This window comes from Camelina sativa, chromosome 13, assembly GCF_000633955.1.
Source record: "Camelina sativa cultivar DH55 chromosome 13, Cs, whole genome shotgun sequence".
Classification (NCBI taxonomy): Eukaryota; Viridiplantae; Streptophyta; class Magnoliopsida; order Brassicales; family Brassicaceae; genus Camelina; species Camelina sativa.
Genome location: NC_025697.1, coordinates 15125868 through 15146944, shown reverse-complemented (window position 1 = coordinate 15146944; position 21077 = coordinate 15125868). Strand labels below are relative to the sequence as shown.

Genomic DNA, 21077 nt, shown 5'->3' with positions numbered 1-21077 from the left:
CATTATTAGTCTAAGATTAAGTTCGTTTAAACACTTGTGACGTTACTGAACTCGAATCTTCCTTTGCTTGGCTGTCTTGAGTTTCAGGTACCGACTCGACCACCCACTCGACCACCATNAAGGTTTTTGGTATTTTGATTTTGTTTTGGTATTTTCACGATCAGGGAAAACAAGGTAAAATATATGAACATCAACAAATTCATCAGTTACTAAAGCCCCAAGTGACATTTGTGCAAAGCAAAAGGAGGTCGACATTGCACTCGACCAAGAACTCGAGCAGCCACTCGACCGAGTGCATGCTCGAGTGGTCGATCGAGCTGGAGACTCCGAAGCTGTCAAACATGTTAAGTACATTCCTCCTGCTTACAAGCCTCCACTACCATTCCCAGGACGTTTCAAAGCACAAAAGCTGAAAGAACTCAGAGAAATTATTGAGAAAAGGGAACAGTTGGCTTTGCAACAAGAGAAGGAGTTAGCTTTACAACAAGGGAAAGTCATTGAGAAGGAAGAAGTCATGGCTTTGAAGGAAGAGGTTGTGATTGAAAAGAAGGAAGTGAGGGCCATTCAACAGGAGGTTGTCATTGAAGAGAAGGAAGCAGAGAGAGGACCAGCTTTGGAACAATATGCCCCATATCCTCTCTACAAAGGCATGTCACTTGACATATCCAAGCAGAAAGCTCATAATCAAAACAGGAGAGATCAAGAAGAGATTGGGACAGCTATTGTACCAACAAAACTTGAAGATCCAGGTCCATTCAATCTACCTTGCTCCATCAGCTACCTTCACTTCAACAAATGCTTGTGTGATCTTGGAGCATCTGTTAGTGTCATGCCCTACTCTATAGCAGAAAAGCTTGGACACACTGAATTCAAGCCAAGCAATCTCTACATAAGTCTAGCTGATGGTTCACACAAAGATGTAGTTGGTAAATTGGAGAGCCTCCTAGTCAAGATAGGCAAGGCAAGAATTCCCACTGATTTCATCATAATAAAGATGGATAAGGAGGTAGAGGATCCAATCTTGCTTGGGAGACCATTCCTTGCCACAGCAGGAGCAATCATTGATGTTAAGGAGGGGCTGATAAGGTTGAACATATCTGAAGGTTTGACCATGGACTTTGATATTACAAATCCATCTAACCTACCAACCATTGGAGGTCAACCATTTAAGATTGAAGATAAGGCTGATTTTAGGGTTTTGAGAGAAGAAGAGAATTCAACAGCTAAGGTCACATCTCATGAGGAATCAGTTCAACATCTTAAGGGTTCAGTTCAAGAGCTGACTGATCTGGTGAAGGATCTTCAAGTTCAGCTCAACAAGAGGTCTTTGAAGAAGGCAAGACCAAGACTCAAGTTTAAGAAGAAGCAAAGCTCAAATGTTAAGGAGGTAGTGATCAAGAAACAGCACCAAGGTTATCAAATAGAACCAGGGGGGATTTCATCACCTCCTTGGAATCCAAACCAAGCCTGAACAGGCATCAAAAGTCAAGCTTAGTGACTCTAAACAAGCTCACTAGGGAGGAAGTCCCTAAGGTATCCATGTACATATTGTTTAAGGTTTTTGGTATTTTGATTTTTGTTTTGGTATTTTCATGATCAGGGAAGCAAGGGAGGCCAGATAGAAGAGGAAAAGAAGACTCGGCAGCCAGCTCGACCCCCCCACTCGACCAGGCACTCGACCGAGTACCAGTCGATGGCCATAGTCGAGTTGCCCCAGTCTCCTCCTCCAAATCAACAAGACCCCAACTACACTTTTGACAGCATGCAAGAGGATGTGGACAGTTTCTTCTCCAATACTTGAGGTACCACTATCACCTTCCCTTGTAAATACCATTGCATTTCATATTGTGTTTTGTTTTTGATCTTGAATCCTCTTACAAATTTCTTTCACACAGAGGACTGTGTGATTTAAGTTTGGGGGAGGGTTTGAGATAGCATTTGATATTGTGTTTTGTGTTCTTATTTCAAATTTTTAGCATCATCATGTTAGTATTTGCATAGCATCTAAGGCATAGAAAAACCCTAAAAATTTGAAAATTTTTGCAAAAATCTTTATAAAAAAAAAAGAGTGTTCATGTAGTTTGCATTGCATATTAGGATCTTGTTTAGCATGTTTCATGTAGGATTGTATAATATTTGCATTAGGGATCTATGATGAGTTTTGCCTTGTTAGCTTGTTTAATTCACTAGACTAGGATCAATGCCCAAGTTAATAGTACTTTGATGCTAGTTGAGTGGTTAGAAGCATAAGATTGAACCAAGCCTTGAATTCCTGCATTGCATTTGGTCTAAATTGAAGCATGTTGTGATTTGATACCATTTCCTACTTATAAGAACTTAATATTGACTGTTAAATATCAATGTGTGCATTGCTTTAAACTCATGGATACCATATACATATTTGGATCATCTTTCTCCTTTTTACCACTCTTGTTGATCCAAGTAGCTGATTGAATCATTAAAATCAGTTTCCAATACCCTTAACCAACCCTTCTTTCAAGCCATGTTTATTCTTGAGTGTGTAAGGCCTATTTTGGGATTGAGCTTGGTAGAAAGTGTTAGGTTTGAACTGACAAGAATAATGCCTTGTGTAGTTCTAGTTTGCATTTTCCAAACTAGATAGGACTAGGTGATTTCATTGTTGGGTTTGGGATTTGGTTGTTTGAAAAAGAAAGAAAAGAAAAGAGGAAAAGAGAAAGAAAAGGTTAGAGTCTTTAGGAGGGGAATGTGTTTAAGTAAAATCAAAGTCTAGTGAAAGAATGGGAAGTATGACATTGTTTAAAGATGGTTTCATTCAAAAAAAAAATAAGAAAGAAAGAAAAAGAAGAGTATAGCAAAATGCTTTTATGTCTTAAGAATAAGAAGAAAAGAAAACCATAGCAAATAAGTAAGAATCTCCCATTCCACTAGAAAGATCAAATAAGAAACCTCTCCTAAGACTTTAAAATCAAAAGAGAAAAGGGTGAAAGAGAAGAGAAGAAGTTAAAGGGTAGCACTAGGATCAATTGGGTTTAGATTGATAGGATAAACACTTTGGGTGCCTTTGGGTAGACAAGGTTTTGTTCTTGTATGTGTCTAAGTGTTCTTACCTTTAGCATTCTTCTAAAGCTCAATCCATTTTTTATGAGAGAACCTTGATATTGATAAACCCCACTCTAAAGAGAGACCATCATTGTCTCTAAACCTTTTACTGCCAAGCCAAATGAGTTTAAGCATTGCATATAATTGATTCATGTTCTTGATTAATGAATGTTAAAGGAAATGGTTGATTTGAATGCATGTGGACATCTAAGGCTCAAATCAGTAAAGGTTGTGATATGCTTGTCTAAAGTCTTTAAGTATAGCTCATTCAACTTGCATCATAGTACTAGTAACTTGGACATTGATTCTAGATAGTCTATTTGCAAGCTTTAGGAGCTGAGATCCCACTTTCAAACCTCACCTACCTTCTTTTGTCTTGATTATTTGCTTGAGGGCAAGCAAAGACTAAGTTTGGGGGTGTTGATGTTCATATATTTTACCTTGTTTTCCCTTAGTTTATTCACAACTTTTGCATCTTTTGCTATCCATTTAGGCCATTATTGTGTAGCTTTAGGACTAATCATGCATTAGAGTATAGTTGCATTGCATTTGCATCTTTTCATGCATAAACAGGTGATTTTGGAGCTTAAGGAGCATGGAAGCAATGCTGAGGAGAAGTGAAGCAATCCTGAGGAGAAAACAAGAGAGTTAAGGCTGTAGAATCAAGGTCCGGAGTCCAACTCGACCGCACCACTCGACCACCACTCGACCGTGTGCTGAGGAGGACTCGACCGAGTGGAGAATGCACGAGAGAAGCCAGCTCGACCAGCCACTCGACCGAGCACTGGTCGAGTTGACCGAGCCGTTGACTACTTTGACTTTTTGTATTTTTAGGGCTTCCACCTCACCTCCTATATAAGGCCCTTGTACCTGCAGCCACCAAAGAGTCCAGCTTTTTAGAGAGTCTAAAACCTAGTTTTTACCTTTTTTAGATTTTATTCCTTTTGCACTTTCTTTTATTTTAGATTTTGTACTTGTTTAAGAAAGAAAGACTAGATTCTTGTATTTTGTTTGTTTCATAACTTTCAAAATATTAAGATTTCGAGTTTTATTTCTTCATCAATATTGTAGATCTCTGTTTCATCTTTCTAATGATGCAAGTTTCAATATTTTCTGGGTTTTTGACATATTTCACCATGTGTTCTTGTGAGTAGTTTGTTTAGGACCTTGAGGATGGGTTAGGCTGGGTTGATCTTGTGGTTTGTTTGATTTGGTCAAGCTTGATTGTTGTAGATCTCTTCTAGGCTAGATGATCTTAATGCTGATCCTATATCTGAGAAGGTAGGGTTTGATTTCAAGCATCTTAACATCACACCAATGTCTAAGGAGCATAGATAAGGCTAGATCTAGAGCTTACCATTAGGCTTGCTAAGAGATTAGAAGTCTTGTTTGGTTTGAGATGTATTGCTTAATGCCTGCTTGTGTAGATTCTTTTCTTTGTGAGAACAAGTCTAGAAATGCATAGGTTTGATTGTTTCTTGCCATGAGAGTGGATTAAACATGTCTTAGAATAGTATGTCTAGAGATCAGCTCAAAGTTTGCTTGAGATTTGTTGACCAAGTTAGATAACCACAATGATTAGCTCAGCCCATGAATCCCTCCTCAAGGCCTTCTTTGTTTATTGAAATCTTAGTCTAAATATCATTGCTTGCTTGTTGTTTGATTAGTTTTAGCATTGCTCTGTTTTTCTTGTGTTGCTCTGTTTTCACGTTTAAGTCTAGCTCGACCACGTACTCGACCTACACTCGGTCGAGTGCTGCTCGAGTTCATCCCCAGAACTTGTGTTTTTGATTTGTGATTGTCTTGTTTCATTCCTGTTTCATTTCCATTGCATTCACGTAGTTTCCTGTTCATTACTTGTCTTGCATTAGTTCATTAGCATAGTGTCTATCTCTGTTCTAGTTTCATTATAGCTTTAATTTGTCTGTTCTGTTTGCATTTAGTATCTTGTTCTAGTTGTTTTTACTTTCTGCATTTCATATCTCATTTTAGGATTGTTAGTGACAAACAATCTTTACAATTGGCTTGACTTAGACTCATATGCACATCTTAATTGTTCACAATCACTCAGATAGGATTGACACCTCTTATACTGCAACTGCATAAGGGGAATTGAAACACCCTGACTTCTATTCATTCCACACATCATCATTCCATACATCATTCATTCACCACACCACAAAGAAAGTCAGTTTCAAAAACCCATATCCCGCTGCCAAAAACTACACTTGCTCAACTTAGCAAACAACTCCTGCTCACGCAGCTTCTCCAAACCTGCTCTCAAATGCACTGCATGCTCCTCATGACTCTTAGAATAAACCAGGATGTCGTCGATGAAAATGATGACAAACACGTCCAGAAACTCCTGAAACACGCGGTTCATCAATCTCATAAACGCTGCTGGTGCGTTAGTCAACCCAAACGACATCACCACAAACTCAAAATGCCCATACCTCGTCCTGAAAGCAGTATTCCTTACATCTGCCTCATCTATCGGGATCTGATGATAACCCGACACCATATCTATCTTGGAGAACCAAGTAGCACCTCTCAACTGATTCAACAACTCATCGATCCTCAGAAGAGGGTACTTCTTCTTCATAGTGACCTGATTGAGACCCCTATAGGCTATAGTCAATACACAAGCGGAAACTCCCATCCTTCTTCTTAACGAATAAAATCGGCGCTCCCCACGGTGATACACTAGGACGGATGAATCCCTTGTCCAACAAATCCTCTAGCTGCTTCTTTAGCTCTGCCATCTCTGTTGGAGCCATCCTGTAAGGAACCTTGGATAATGATGTTGTCCCTGGTTCCAGTTCAATCGTTAAAGGATCAGACTGAGAAGGTGGTAATCCCTGCAATGACTGGAACACGTCCTCAAACTCCTCCAAAACCTGAATACCGCTAACCGTAGACTTCCCCACTGACTCCGACATAAATATAGTAACAAAATAATCCTCACGGCCCTTCTCGATCATCTTCCCAGCCAGAATGGCCGAGATCACGAGACTCCCCGAAGTCGGTCTAATCCAATGAAAGACCAACTTCCCTCCTGAGCGCTCAAACTCCACTCTACCCAGATGACAATCCAGATGAACCATATGCCGATGCAACAAGTTCATCCCCAAGATAACATCATACAGTTCCACTGTGCTGATAAGCAAATCCGCATGCCAAGACTCTCCCGCGATCTGAATACCGATACCCCTCGCTCGACCAATAACTCTCAGAAACTTGCCTCCAGCAACTCTGACAACTCCTGCACGCTCTCCGAGATCTCCCATGATATATGCACTCTCTGCTCACTTCGGGGTAATGAAGCTATGAGTAGCTCACCAACAAGGTCCCTACACAAACCTCATGTGTTGAGAACCTAACACCTTATCACAGGACAACATAAAATCTGAACTTACTAAGAATTCACAAAGACAAAGGTCCAGAAAGTATACATGTGATCGCTCCGGCACTGGTTCCACCAGTCTCTACAGTCGTGTAAACTCGTGGCGCCTGCTCAATCCGTGCCACCTGCTGCAATGCTGCCACTGCTACCGGCTGCAACTTGGGACACAAGGGCCTAATGTGCCATGGCTCCCTGCAATGATAGCATACATGCTGCTGCCGTCGGAGTACTCTTCTTGGGACAGCTAGCGATCTTGTGATCCTTGCCCCACACCCGAAGCAACTCGGACCACCCGACCTCTGAATAGCCTCCCATCTCCTCTTGGTTCCCTGCGCAGGCTTGCTGCCTTTGCTAGAACCTCCCTGGTGCTGAGCCTTGCTAGGCTGAACTGTTGGGCTAGTCTCCACTGACTGTGCCTGAATATCCTCCTCGATCCCAGCTGCAGTCTCAACCAGCTCTACACGCGTTGGATAACTCCACCCTCTACAGTGAACCCTCAAATCATCACGTAGGGCGCTCAAAAACCTCCGGATATGAGCCTCCTCAGACTCAATATCCCGACTCCCATACCTCAGAAGTCGACTGAACTCCAAGTCAAGCTCCCGCACTGACCGAATCCCCTAAGCTAGCTGAAGGAACTGCACCTCCAACCTATCTTGTGCCTCTCTAGGGAAATACTTGCGGTTGAACTCCAAGACGAAGTCAGCCCAAGTCATCTCCCTTAGCACTCTCCTGGCAGCCACACCACTCCACCACAACTGAGCATCTCCAGTCAAATGGTGGACCCCAATGTCCACCCAAAACTCCTCAGGACATCTCAGAGTATGGAAGTTACGTTCCACACTCGTCCTCCACGCATCTGCAACAGTAGGATCAATACCTCCCGAGAATCGCTCGATACCAATACGGATCATCTCCCTCAGCATGCTGACATAATGAGAATGAACCCCTACATCCGCAGCCACTGGCTGCTGGACCTCTGCCGCCACAGGCGATACTATTGGTGCCTGAGCCGGTACTACAGCCGGTAACCGCGCTAACAACTGTGTCAGCAAACCCGCAAGGTCGACACCAGGGACTCCACCCACTAGGACTCCCACACCTGGGGCCCTAACATCATCGGCTACTGGAGCATCAACACCGCCCCCTCCAGCCACATTCATGGAATCCCCCTGGACACCCTGCGACTCGCCGACACCCTCTACTGTCACACTCTGGTCAACAGTCTCTCTAACCGCTGGGACTCTGCCCCTACCACAACTACGTCCGCATCCACGACCACATCCGCGTCCACGACCATGACCATGACCAGCAACAGCATCCTTTCTAACCATCTGCATTACCAAAAACAGAAGGCTAAGCACACAATTATAATAGCACAAAAACATAAACTCACTATGGAATCACAATGTAGGCTCGAAGAGGATGTTCTAGGACTCCATGCCGCACACAATTGACTAACTCACATAATCAATGAAGACATGCAATCCCAAACATCACAACAGAAACCTAGTGAACCCAAACTTAGAACCGTGAGGGCTCTGATACCAACCTGAATAATAAATAATAAATAATAATAATCATAAACTACAACTAATGGTACCATACCCACTAGCCACCTAACCACAATCACAACCAATAGCGGAATATCAAATACCAATAAATATAACATAACACAATATCCAATGATCAACCAACAGGAAACATAGAACCAGCAACCTAGCAATGTTTCTAATGACCCAACTCTAGCAACCTAGCAATGCCAGACAACATCCAATCGAGTCCCTAGAACATCTTCCTCTTCATTGCCTTGATTCCACGATCACACTTGGCCTTTACCTGCACCACAAACACAAATTGCAATGCATAAGTATTTTATAAACACTCAGTAACGAAATCCTCCCATCTACTAGGCTATACACACAAGCAATAGAGACATCTCTAACCATCAACCAACAATCAACAATAACAAACCAGGACTCTGCATCGACCGACACCATGCATGCATCGACCGACACCAGTTGGGGGTTGCGTCGACCGATGCATGGTTTGGATCGACCGATGCAAGGGTCACTTGCATCGACCGATACTCCCATTTCATCGACCGATGCATGCTCGGCATAGCACGAAAACCCTAAGGTTTCACGCGCCGTTCTCGCACTTGCATCGACCGACGCACAAAGTGCAAAGACCGATGTATATGCCGACCATTGATTTTCCTCGAAGCTTCTCGCAGGATCTTCGTTCCTACAACCACAAAAACTCGATCCCAAGCCACAAGAAAGATTCCCAATGTCCCAAATAACGTTCTAACAAGCCTAACAACACACAACAAGCAGATCAGAGAAATCTCCAGATTAGATAAGCCATGTTCATGCACTTACCTTTGCCACAGAAGAAATCTGACCCAAACACAGGAAGAAAACGCTCCTAGGTCGCTCCTACAACTATCCCAGCTATAGATCTCTACAAGAACAACCTCAAACTCCAAAAAATCACCAAGAACACTTAGGGAACCTTTTCTCTCTATTCCTTTCTCTCAAAAGCGGCTAAACACAACTAATGAGACAAAAACTCAAGTTAAGGGTTTTCCTTTCCCCAAAACGCAGCGTTTAACATAAACTCGCACGCACAAAATCAACCTGGCATCGACCGATGCAATCCCTACACCGGGATTTTGGTTCGCGGATGTTACAAAATTTGAGCTCCCATCAGTTTTTTTGGCTGAACTGAATCAGTTTTTATCTCTTGAAGACGATGGTGACTGTACCTTTGGGAACGTAAATGAGGTATTTCACATATTAAAAGATGTTAGCTATTACGAAATCGAATTTGAACCTGTTGAAAATCATATGGTAAATAATTTCAAATAGTATGGCTTACTGGTCACTTATATATGACTTCGTTGTGAATTATGGTCATTATAATGGAGAAATCGCCAACACTTTTGTTGCTCCTGCGACGAATCACACTTTTGCTGCTCCGGAGATGATTCCTCCAAGTTTCAACATGAACCCTAATTAGAATCAGGCACCTCTAATTATATCATTCTAATTAAACTATTTCCATGTAACTATGATCATACTTAATATAAACGAACTGATTGTTTAAATCTGTTCAACAACCTGGACTCGACTTATTAGGAACAAGCTGCTAATCCAGATATTAGCGATTGTTCGTTTTTAGATCCGCAGGTAAACGAGATAACTTCGACAAAAATTAAAAGAAACTATTTGTCTATTATTTGAAGTTTATGAGTCTAGAATCTTTTTTTTTGGTGAATTAATTTTTTTTCTTATATATGATTTAGTTGATGACGACTTCATGAACTCTCTGTTCAACAGTGATATGAATTGAAAAGTGTTCTCCAAGCTGATGTTTTCAAAGCGAGGTGAAGAAACAAAACCGGCGATAACTGTCTAGTAGGTTTCTAAACAAATATATATGTTATAAAAAAATCGTAGAAGTAATACATGTAATATATTTCTAAGGCATGTTGGAATATTATGTCTTCGTAGCAAGCTAGGGTTGGTTATTAAGAACTTTTTAATATGGAATAATAATAATACTTTTACCAAATAAAAATTTAATAAAAATACTATATATTTCTATTCGCGTTATAGCTAGTTGTCATGTGTTTGTGCTACATACGATTACATGTTCTAAAGATGAAATATTACAATGATTTTAAACGGGGTAGATATCTTATTATATAAACCTTAGTTTTGAAAATTAGTAATTCATATAGTCGTGACATGTGTCAAGTATATCAATTATATTTAGACATTTGTGAAAAGAAATTTCATTTAATAATTCTTAGGAATATTTAAAAAAATCCTAAAAATAAAAGGATTAGAATTAATATTTTTAAAATTTATATAAAACCAAAAGTAATCTATTATATCACTAATTCTAATACGAAAGATTTATATTAAATTACTAATTTCAATAGGAAAATATATGCAATTAATAAGGAAAATATTTCAATTTAATTGCAATTATTATTTTTTATAATCATATAGTAAAAAGAAATTTACACAGAAAAGTGATTAACTCATTAAAGTATAAGAAGGTTTAATGTGTTAAAAACTTAAAATTAGTGATGCCGAAAAAAGTGTTAAAATTAGTTATTAACATAATATAAGAAAAATAAGATAATCAAAATCATAAATTAATGTAATTTCCTTAATTTTTTCGATCTACACAGCCAAATCTTGAACTTCCTCAACTGGAGAATCTCAATGTGCACAGTGATCTCGGCAAGACTAATGAGCTTCCTTACAACATCGACAACTTTTAATTCGATCACAACAAGGTATATCTATGTCTTCATCACCCCATTTTTTCAATGATCTATATACATAAACATGAAATGCTTGTTGTGATATTGTGTGTTTGAAAATTGGTGTGCACATTCAGCAGCAACAAGGACAAGAGCCTTCCAACAAATTTGAGCTCCCATCATTTTTTTCGGCTGAACTAAATCAGTTTTTATCTCTTGAAGACGACGGTGACTGTACCTTTGTGAACGTAAATGAGGTATTTCACATATTAAGATATGTTAGCTATCATATGGTGAATACTTTCAAATAGTATGGCTTACTGGTCACTTATATATGACTTAGTTGTGAATTATGGTCATTATAATGGAGAAATCGCCAACACTTTTGCTGCTCCAGCGACGAATCACACTGTTGCTGCTCCGGAGATGATTCCTCCAAGTTTCAACACGAACCCTAATCAGAATCAAGTCCCTCTAATTATATCATTCTAATTAAACTATTTCCATGTAACTATGATCATACTTAATATAAAAGAACTGATTGTTTAAATCTGTTCTACAACCTGGACTCGACTTATTAGGAACAAGATATTAATCCAGATATTAGCGATTGGTCGTTTTTGGATCCGCAGGTAAACGAGATAACTTCGACAAAAATTAAAAGAAACTATTTGTATATTGTTTGAAGTTTATGAGTCTTTCAACTTTTTTTTTTGGTTATTTAATTTTTTTTTTTCTTATATAGGATTTGGTTGATGACGACTTCATGAACTATCTGTTCAACAATGACATGAATTGAAAAGTGTTCTCCAAGCTGATGTTTTTAAAGCGAGGTGAAGAACAAGGTATATATATGTCTTCGTCACCCCATTTTTTCAATGATCTATATACATAAACATGAAGTGCTTGTTGTGATATTGTGTGTCTGAAAATTGGTGTGCGCATTCAGCAGCAACAAGGACAAGAGGCTTCCAACAAACTTGAGCTCCCATCATTTTTTCGGCTGAACTGAATCAGTTTTTATTTCTTGAAGATGACGGTGACTGTACCTTTGTGAACGTAAATGAGGTATTTTCACATACTAAGAGATGTTAGTTATTACGAAATCGAATTTGAACCTGTTGAAAAACATAGGGTGAATAGTTTCAAATAGTATGCTTGACCACCACAAAAGAGAATCAAGGTCCAGAAGTCCAGTCGACCACCACACTCGACCAGACACTAAACCGTGTGCGGAGAGGGACTCGACCGACTGAAAGGAGTATAAGAAGACCTGACTCGACTATGCACTCGACCGAGCACATGGTCGAGTTGACCGAACCGCCTCTCTATTTTGTCTTGTAGCCATTTAGGGTTTCTCTACTTTTTTATATATACCTATTGTACTTTATGACCGATGAGAAGCTACTTTAAACTTGTAATAATAATCTATATATAATAGCAAACCTATTTTTTAGGGAATGCTGATGTCATCTTTATAATCCAACGATTGAGGTAAGGCTTTTTCTTAATCTAAGGGCTGTGGTTTCATGAAACCAAAAGATGTGTCTTTCAATCGCAACGTTTTGTTTATGTCTTATGTCAAGCATCGCCTCTTTTCTATCCTCAATTCTCACCACCCTTAAATGATGCCTCTTCATTTTCTGATTTATATAATTGGCTTTCTTCTCAATTGACTCCTTTGCCACAACCACGTCGTAGATTTCACTATCGACGCGCAATCGGTTTTGCTTGAGATGCTTTCTTCTCACAAGTCATGTTGGATATAATTGAGTTTAGTTATCTTCATTATCAAGTTATAAGTTGTGTTTGTATTAAACGATGCTTCTAAGCATCTTGACGATTGTAACAGTTACAACGTTTGATTTAGAAAGACACAACTCTTTCTCTTGTTTGTGTATAAGTATTTAAACACATAGTCTCGTCATTGTAAAACTCAGTTTTTTTCAGTTTATTAATAAAATCACAAATTTCTCTAATACTCTGTTTTATAGAAGATAAAACAGAGCAACAAGTACGCTTGTTTTGTTCTTTGTGAGATAGAAGCTTTTGCTTCTAACAAGTCACACCCCTTCGTAGTTAAGGTTTACTATTCACCCCTTGTCGTTCTGACGTCCTCAAAACCTAACCAGTTTTGATTTTTTTTCTTAAAACAAAATCGTGTTTTATTTGTTACATCTCAAAATGTTATTTGCTCTAATTGTCTATGTTCTTTCTGAGAATTTTCATATTCTTCATCTCTAATTATCATCGTTGATTCTAAAATTAGGGAATTTCCAATTAAGAATTTTTTTTTTGTCCGGCCACCTTTTGATTTCTCACACGGCTCTGTAATTCTAATTACCCCTTTAAAAAATCTTTGTTTTTTTTATCTGCTCCAATTCTCTTTGTTACTACATCGAAATTACATATTCTTCACGGTTAATCATCGTTGATCCATCTTTATTTTGTTTTGTATATTATATGCATTTGATATTTTTGGTTTGAACCTTTTTTGGGATCTCCGTTATTAATTAGTTTGTAGTATTGCCTATATATATTAGTATTGGCTTTTGGTGAAGAAATCAATTTCGTAGGAATGATATGTAAGTGTTTGTTCAAAAAAGAAAAAAAAAAGAATAATATGTAAGTGTAACCACATGATATGTAGGTCGTAAGAACCGTGGATTGTAAGTATTGCCGATGGATTTGTCTTGAAACCCTATGTAAGGATAGAAAATGGACGGTTAACCGTGGATTGTAATATAGATTTGTTATATTCACTCTTCTGCAACAATAAGGAAAGGGACGATTAACGGAAAGTTTGGGACTTTTTTTTTTATCTCTTTTGCTTTACTTAAGTTCTCTAGTAATAATAATAATAAACTCAAAATTTGGCTCCTTGCCTAGTAATAATAATAATAATAAACTCAAAATTTGGCTCATTGCCTGCTTGGGCTTCTGTGTAAGCTTGTAATTGGGCTGGCTTGTTGGACTTGTAAAATTTTATCAATAAAATTCAGTTGGCGAGGGGAAAAAAGAAAGGCATAGCAAAAGACCCATTTACCTAAAACGACGACGATTTATGAAAGAAGAAAAACGAGAACACATCCGAGACCACAAACGGGACATCCTCCAAAATCAGCCCAAAAAGCGAAGCCGAGAGAGAAGGAGAAGAGACGAAATCGCCCATTGAAATGGCTCTCAAAGCTTCACCAGTTGCCGGATTATTCCCTCCTCTCCGTCCTACTGCTTCTTCTTCCCCTTCAACTTCTAATCGCCCTTGTTCCCTCAGGGTTTTACCCCTCAGACCATCCTTCTTCGGTAACTCCATAGCCTTGTCTCATTCGCTACAGGGTTTTGCTTTCTCGTCCTTTGATTAGGCTTGCTCATTCTTTGAATTGCTCGGATGATAATTGTGCAGATTTCTAGAAGAATAAAAAAAATACTGTGAACCCCAGTGAAATTGGGTATTGTAGTTATGTTGTTGGACTGAAATTCTCATTGTTTAAACTCAAAAAGGATTACTGTTCTTATATACAAGGTGGAGGGCTGAGAGCGAACGAGCTGAGATTAGCTTGTGCAGATAGACTCAAGTGCAACAGTCATGGTGCTACGATGAATCTTTTTGAACGATTTTCTAGAGTGGTCAAGGTACTTATAACGTTACTGAGATTCTATATCTGACTGTCGAGTGTGCTTCTTTTCTATATATTTTAATGCATTGAAGTTCATTATTTCTTTTCATTAAAATAAGCGAAGTCATATGCAAATGCACTCATTAGCTCCTTCGAAGACCCGGAGAAAATCCTGGAGCAAACTGTCATTGAAATGAATAGTGATTTGACTAAGATGCGTCAAGCCACTGCACAGGTACACTTCTTCTTACTCTTGAACATCCTTTATACATGTCCCCTTGTGATGTTTTTTCTTCTTCGGCTTCTGAGAGCTCATAATTTTGGAGATTTGCTAACTTGTGTATCATCAACATGTCTTAAGGTTTTAGCATCACAAAAGAAGTTGCAGAACAAATATAAAGCTGCACAGCAATCTTCTGATGATTGGTATGTTTGTTTTAGCATGGAGCCTTGCTTTCTTACTGAAATTTTTGATTTAGTTGATTATTCTTACATGTTACATGCTTAAATAGGTACAAAAGGGCACAACTTGCTCTTGCAAAAGGAGATGAGGATCTTGCACGTGAAGCCCTTAAACGTCGAAAGTCTTTTGCTGTAGGTTATATCAATCCTTTCTTTTTGTTTTCCGGTTTTCAGTTTCTTAAGTGTCCTTACTCCAACATATGAAAGAGAATCTTGGGACCTAACAGTTTGACGCTTCGAGCCCTTTGATGCTAATCTCTAGGTTTTCTGAAAAGTTTAGTGCTGAGGTGGTGAAAGTAAAAAGTAAAAATTTAGATATCTAGGTATACAGCAATTCTATTGTCTTAGAAATTTTGGTTTTGAAGTTATTTATTTGTTCACTTTTTGTTCTTAACAGGACAACGCTAGTGCTCTGAAAACTCAACTAGATCAACAGAAAGGTGTTGTCGACAATCTTGTTTCGAATACAAGGGTTAGTTATCACCATTTTTATCCATATACTTATACTAACTGTAAACTGTAGGATTCTTTAGGGCTATAACTAAATGAATTTCTCGTCAATGCATTACTCAACAAAACAAACAATCATATATACATGATTTTCTTCATACAACAATTACGTTAGAATGGCTTAGATATAGGGACGATAGTTGACTTATGATACCTCCGTCTAAAGTTCATATGATAAGTATCTCTCTTCACCTTTATAGAGTGACTAAGAAACTTCTGTATGGACATTATGTAGAAGATGATTCAGATTCTTATATTCATTTTCAGAATGCCTCCTTCTCCGTAGCTGAAATTGCTTCGGACGAAGTTTAATTCTTAGAAAACTGAGTTCTGTAAAATCTTTGTTGTTGTCCCTTTTTTATTGCAGCTCTTGGAGAGCAAGATACAAGAGGCAAAAGCAAAGAAAGATACGCTCCTTGCACGTGCTCGAACTGCCAAGTTTGTATCGGTTCCTTATTATCCTTAATGGGAAGCTTGTTCTTCTTAATTTATATATTGTCCCAACTCTTTTGTTTTCTATATTACTGCTAGGACTGCAACGAAAGTGCAAGAGATGATAGGGACAGTAAATACAAGCGGTGCTCTTTCAGCTTTTGAAAAAATGGAGGAGAAAGGTACAATCTTGTAATCCTCCAAATTGAGCAAAACTTAGGGAACATGTCTATGCATCACTGACAGCAATTAGCCCATTATTCTTTTCTGATTTTGAAATTTTGACTAGAGTTAGGAGGATAATATAAAAGTACCCATTCAATCTTTGAAAGTAAGTACACTAGAAAGTTTACTTCTGCCAAAGACGTGTTACTTTCTCTCTGTGAGCTAGATTAGATTACTTGATGATACCTAGGGGATGTTTAGTGCTTCAGATTCTGGGAAATGTGGGTCTGGAATTAGTGTTGTAGTTAGCTGATGCAAAACAGTGGAGTACTAATATAATGTGGGCAATGCGACGTCAAAGGAAAGGATAAACTTAGTGGAATCCTTGGATAAGTTTTGTTTTTGCTATTTCTAGCAATTTGGTTAAGTTCTGGTGACCATGAACTTTTAACTTTTTCAAAATGGGGTTGATTTATGTTAGTCCTGCAGGAATATTCCCTTTATTCCTTTTCGGTAAATTTCTAAGTTACTGGTATCAGAATTCTGCAGTTAGAATTTTTGTATTGTAAAAATACTCCACGTCTTCTTTTAGTGTATGGCTATTCCGGTAGAGGCTAAAATTTAGAAAGTGCTTGACAGTGATGGCTATGGAGTCTGAAGCAGATGCACTTACTCAGATTGGAACTGATGAACTCGAGGGGAAGGTTGGTAGTTTTCTGTCTCTTGTCTTAGTATTTCTATAAGGAGAAGAATCTCTCTCTTTTATACTGGTTTCAGAGTTAAAATCTTGCATTGACTAGGTTAAGTTTACTGCTTTATGTAATATTTTTTTATCACAGGATAGCCCAATCTCATTTACTTAATGTTTGATTTGTTTTATTTGAGCTAAGCTTTTTGTGGTAGCAGAGAAACTTCAATATATACAACCAACTTGACATTAACTTGTTCTTCTTTGTGACTTGCAGTTTCAAATGCTTGAGAGTTCATCTGTGGATGATGATCTCGCAAACTTGAAGAAAGAGTTGTCCGGAAGCTCAAAGGTTTGTAACACGTTGATGTCTTATTCGTTCGTTAGTCTATAACTCCATGACTCTCTAGAAAATCGGGTTCACAAGCTATCACAATCCAAATTACTATATGGAAAGACGCAGTCGGCAAGTTTGGATGGTTCCAGTGTACCAGTGAACTATGATACTGAAAACTGAAAAGAGAGATTTGGTTTCTCGTCGAGTAAACTGAAAAGAGAAAACAACAACTCTGACTCCCCTAATTACTTCCATGTTTACCATACTCTTTTATTTCATATTTGACTATATTCTACTTTGTTACTAACATCCTTCTGACTATATCCTACTTTGTTACTGACGTTCTACTTCACTTAAGTTAAGAGTTTGTAAATACATAAGTCTCATAGTTATCATCTGTTTATATGATATGATGCAGAAAGGAGAGCTCCCTGCAGGGAGAAGCACCGTCTCAGCTAGCACAAGATACCCTTTCAAGGACTCGGAGATCGAGAATGATTTAAACGAACTACGAAGGAAAGCTAACGACTTTTAGGCATCGGCTGTTTCCGGGTTGTTGTTATTGGGTGACGTTCTATCTGTAAACTATCTTGTGTCTTGTAGAAGACACCAAAAGCATGTGTCGGTAAATATCCAGCAATCTTAAGCCCCATTTATAGTTTGGTTAAGTTGGTATTTTCATCAAAATCCATCGGTTTCGTACGCTATTTTTTCTTCTACACCACTGATATGGTACTTTTGTATTAATTATTGAACCTCAACTTGGAATGATTAAGGCCCTGTTCGGGAGAGGGTCGCAGCGACAGTGGCCAGCGATAAAAAAAATTGTCTTCACTTCTCCTTCATCTGCTCTTCATCTCCCTTAAATTTCTGTCGCATGTGAGTGCATGGCAAAGCGGGCGTGAGGGTTCGGACATGGTCGATAGGCCATCCAGCAGTAGGCTGGTTGACTAACGATGGACTTGGAGCCATAGTTGAGAAGTGGGTGGTGCACAACATGAAAAGGAAGAGTTAGTGAGGCATGTGTGTGAGATTGATTGCTATAAACTTGAATTCTACGTTGTGTGATTCGCTTGGTTGCTAGAAATGTGTGGCATGTGGTTATCCTATCTAGGTTGGATGTATGTTTAGTGTCATTAGTCATGCATCCCAAAATTGGATGCAATTGGTTTTTCAAGAAGTCTATGAAAACTTCCACCATGCCAAGCGTTAAAACCGATCGATACACTTGGCATGCTTATCTGTTGGGTCATTACATATAATTCATTTCTTCGAAGATTAATCACTTAGTTTACCCAAAATGTTATACTTATAATTGTTCATCCGCGACATCACTCGCTCAGCCACAGTCCAAAATAGCAAAAGTTATATTACCTTCTTTTTTTGTTTGGTCTAAACGGGAGAACCAACTTATGCATCCAAATATATTTATAGGTTTTACTAAAAATTGCATTAATAGTTACAAGTGATCTTCCACTTAATATGAAATCGAATTCGAATTCAAACGAGCAATCAAGTTGACAAAGAAAAAGTATGTCCAACAAAAATTGATCCATGATATATACAATCTACATTTCTTATTTATCCGCTTGAGACTCAATCATGTATCTCTCTTTTTTAAAAAATCTTCCTAAATCAGCTTTACAATCATTTATAAAATTACAATATCATTTCAAAATTCATATATTGATTTTTTACTTCGTAGTGTTTTAAATATCAATACGTATTTTTAAAAAATATGTACACAACACATATTTATTTTTGTATAAATACAGATATGTATATTTCAATTTTTATAGAATGGAGAAGTTTTAATAACTAGTAGTCTTGAGCTGATCTTAAATCTCTAATGTAAATTTTTTGTTATCCAGAGTTTGAATCATATTAAGTCAAGATGGGTAGAACGAAGCGAATATTATATACAAAGCCCTATGAGCACTTTGGTTTAGCTGATATTAAATTTTGTGTCATCCCGTAGATTACTAGCTCTTCTTTCGTAATGTTGGTCGTTTCACACAGCACTAAACATCTATTTGTCGAGCGTATAGGTCGTGTGTTTGGGTATCTCTCACATGATGTTTGTTGCTTTGTTCACATATACTTTTACATGTGTATAAATATACCTTAAATTTTTCGTAATGTACTACAACAAGTAAAAATTATATTTCTTCATACTAAAAATTCTCATTCATCAGCTTCCTCAGGTATACTGTCAAGATACCTATCTCTACCATTGGTTCGCAAACTTTCAGCCTGGTTAATTTTCAGGTACTAAGTGTTGGTGTAGCTTCTCTACAATTTTGACCCTCCTAAAAAAAAAAGCTCAGTAATGAGGATCAAAATGTGTTGTATTCGAAACTTATATATATAATCTGGTATCATTCATAATAATAATAATAATAATAATAATAATAATAATAATAATAATAATAATAATAATAATAATAATAATAATAATAATAATAATAATAATTATTATTATTATTATTATTATTATTATCATTTATTAGGGGTACGCTACACATTCATGTCTACGTTTGTGTTGTATCAGAACTTTTGTTTTGGCTGGGAAAATGTAACTACATGTTTTTAATAAAAAATAAAAATACTATTAGCTAATTAATTATAGTTATATTATCCTCCATGTAAAAAATAAATAATAATTAAATGAATGCACCCTGAGAGAGATACAAGAAGGAAGGAAGGGAATCATAACGACATGTGAAGAGTCTACACTCTTTTGCCATATATGGAACAATTGTATTTTGCTACAAAAGGGAACACTACAAAACCTAACCATTTAGATGATATTAAAAAATAATTAGTCTTGGTGTAATCAAAAATATTAAAAAGGTCTTAAAAGCTTAACCCTATAGATCCATGGTAGTAGTATGATAGGGCTTTAGTTTCCAAATGCTGGAACTCTGTTCCCCGTATTACGTTCCTATGGAGTTCTCAAAAGCCAAAAATACATGTCCATACGTGTGTGTGTGTATAGGGAAAATGTAGTGATATAAGGTGGTAAAATATGTTTTTTAACGGTAAAGAAATATGAGTAACAAGAAGATGATATATTTATAAGTGAAATTTTAGTTGTTTACGCCGTGATCGATGATTGCTTTTAACAAAAAGAAAAATTTTAGTTGTTTAAAATTTATTAAGCTTTAAATTATAAAAATTACTAAAACAAGAGTTTGAATGGTCAAATTAATGAGTAAATTACTAAAATTTATCGTACCGTTATCTCATATCGCGTAATTTATGTAATTAGTTTGAAAAAATCTAAATTACGGAAAAGAAAAATTAAATTTTTATATATACTTTCTTTGTTTCCTAAAGAATGTCATTTTGACACAATGCAAACAAATTAAGAAAATCTATATACAATTTTATATTACCCTTTATAAATACATTTAAAATTTTTCTTTTTCCAATTAATAAGCTCAAATAGGGAAAAAAAAATTTAAACTGCATCGAAAATATAAAATGACACTCTTTTGTAACAAGTAAAAATGCCAAAATGAAACTCTTTATATAACAGAGGGACTTTAGTTTTACCCACTAAATCTGTTGATGGTTCTAAGTTATAATCTTAATGACTATGTATCATAAATTTCTTACCATTTATCTTTTATTTTTTACTATCTCAACTGATGACATATATATATATATATATATATGTGTATAAGTTTACCCTTTACCATAACAGAAATAAGACACCAATCATAACCTCAATATTTTTAAAAGACACATTATTCGATTTGAATATGTCATTTAAATATTTTCTTTTGTGTCTAATATATATAAAATATTTCATTAAAATTCATCATATATTTTTAAGAATATAATATTAATTTTTCCATGTATTTCAAGATCTTTTAGGATGTAAGCTATATAAGAAATCTTATGCATATGTATATTATTATCTTTTAGATAATATATAGTTCTTATAACATTTTGCTAAATAATAATAGCTTATGGCCTTAATTATGCTATTGGAAAAAAAAAATGTTTGTGATGTTTGGATTCAGACAAACCAAGAAGTTAAAAGAAATAATTGAATAACAATAAATAAGAAACTGATATAAAAAAAAATAGTA

At 36.9% G+C, this 21077-nt stretch overlaps 1 protein-coding gene and 1 pseudogene across 1 annotated transcript; both read left to right on the top strand.

Annotated features, from left to right (window-relative positions):
• The window catches only part of LOC104738263, a 22682-nt pseudogene extending 11117 nt beyond the window's left edge, over nucleotides 1-11565 (top strand).
• Nucleotides 13854-17609, top strand: LOC109124827 (membrane-associated protein VIPP1, chloroplastic-like). Its single transcript, XM_010456874.2, has 11 exons — nucleotides 13854-14069; nucleotides 14290-14399; nucleotides 14508-14618; nucleotides 14745-14809; nucleotides 14896-14977; nucleotides 15243-15317; nucleotides 15723-15793; nucleotides 15887-15969; nucleotides 16592-16656; nucleotides 16918-16992; nucleotides 17396-17609. Exons 1-11 carry the CDS (start codon nucleotides 13943-13945, stop codon nucleotides 17510-17512), a joined length of 981 nt encoding a protein of 326 aa, XP_010455176.1. The 5' UTR covers nucleotides 13854-13942; the 3' UTR covers nucleotides 17513-17609.

Excerpts from the sequence above, each read along its gene's own strand:
- LOC109124827 (XM_010456874.2), top strand. The coding sequence starts at position 13,943 with ATGGCTCTCAAAGCTTCACCAGTTGCCGGATTATTCCCTCCTCTCCGT. Across the intron at positions 14,978-15,242 it reads AACGTCGAAAGTCTTTTGCT|GACAACGCTAGTGCTCTGAA; the intron begins GTAGGTTATATC and ends TGTTCTTAACAG. Across the intron at positions 15,794-15,886 it reads GCACGTGCTCGAACTGCCAA|GACTGCAACGAAAGTGCAAG; the intron begins GTTTGTATCGGT and ends TATTACTGCTAG.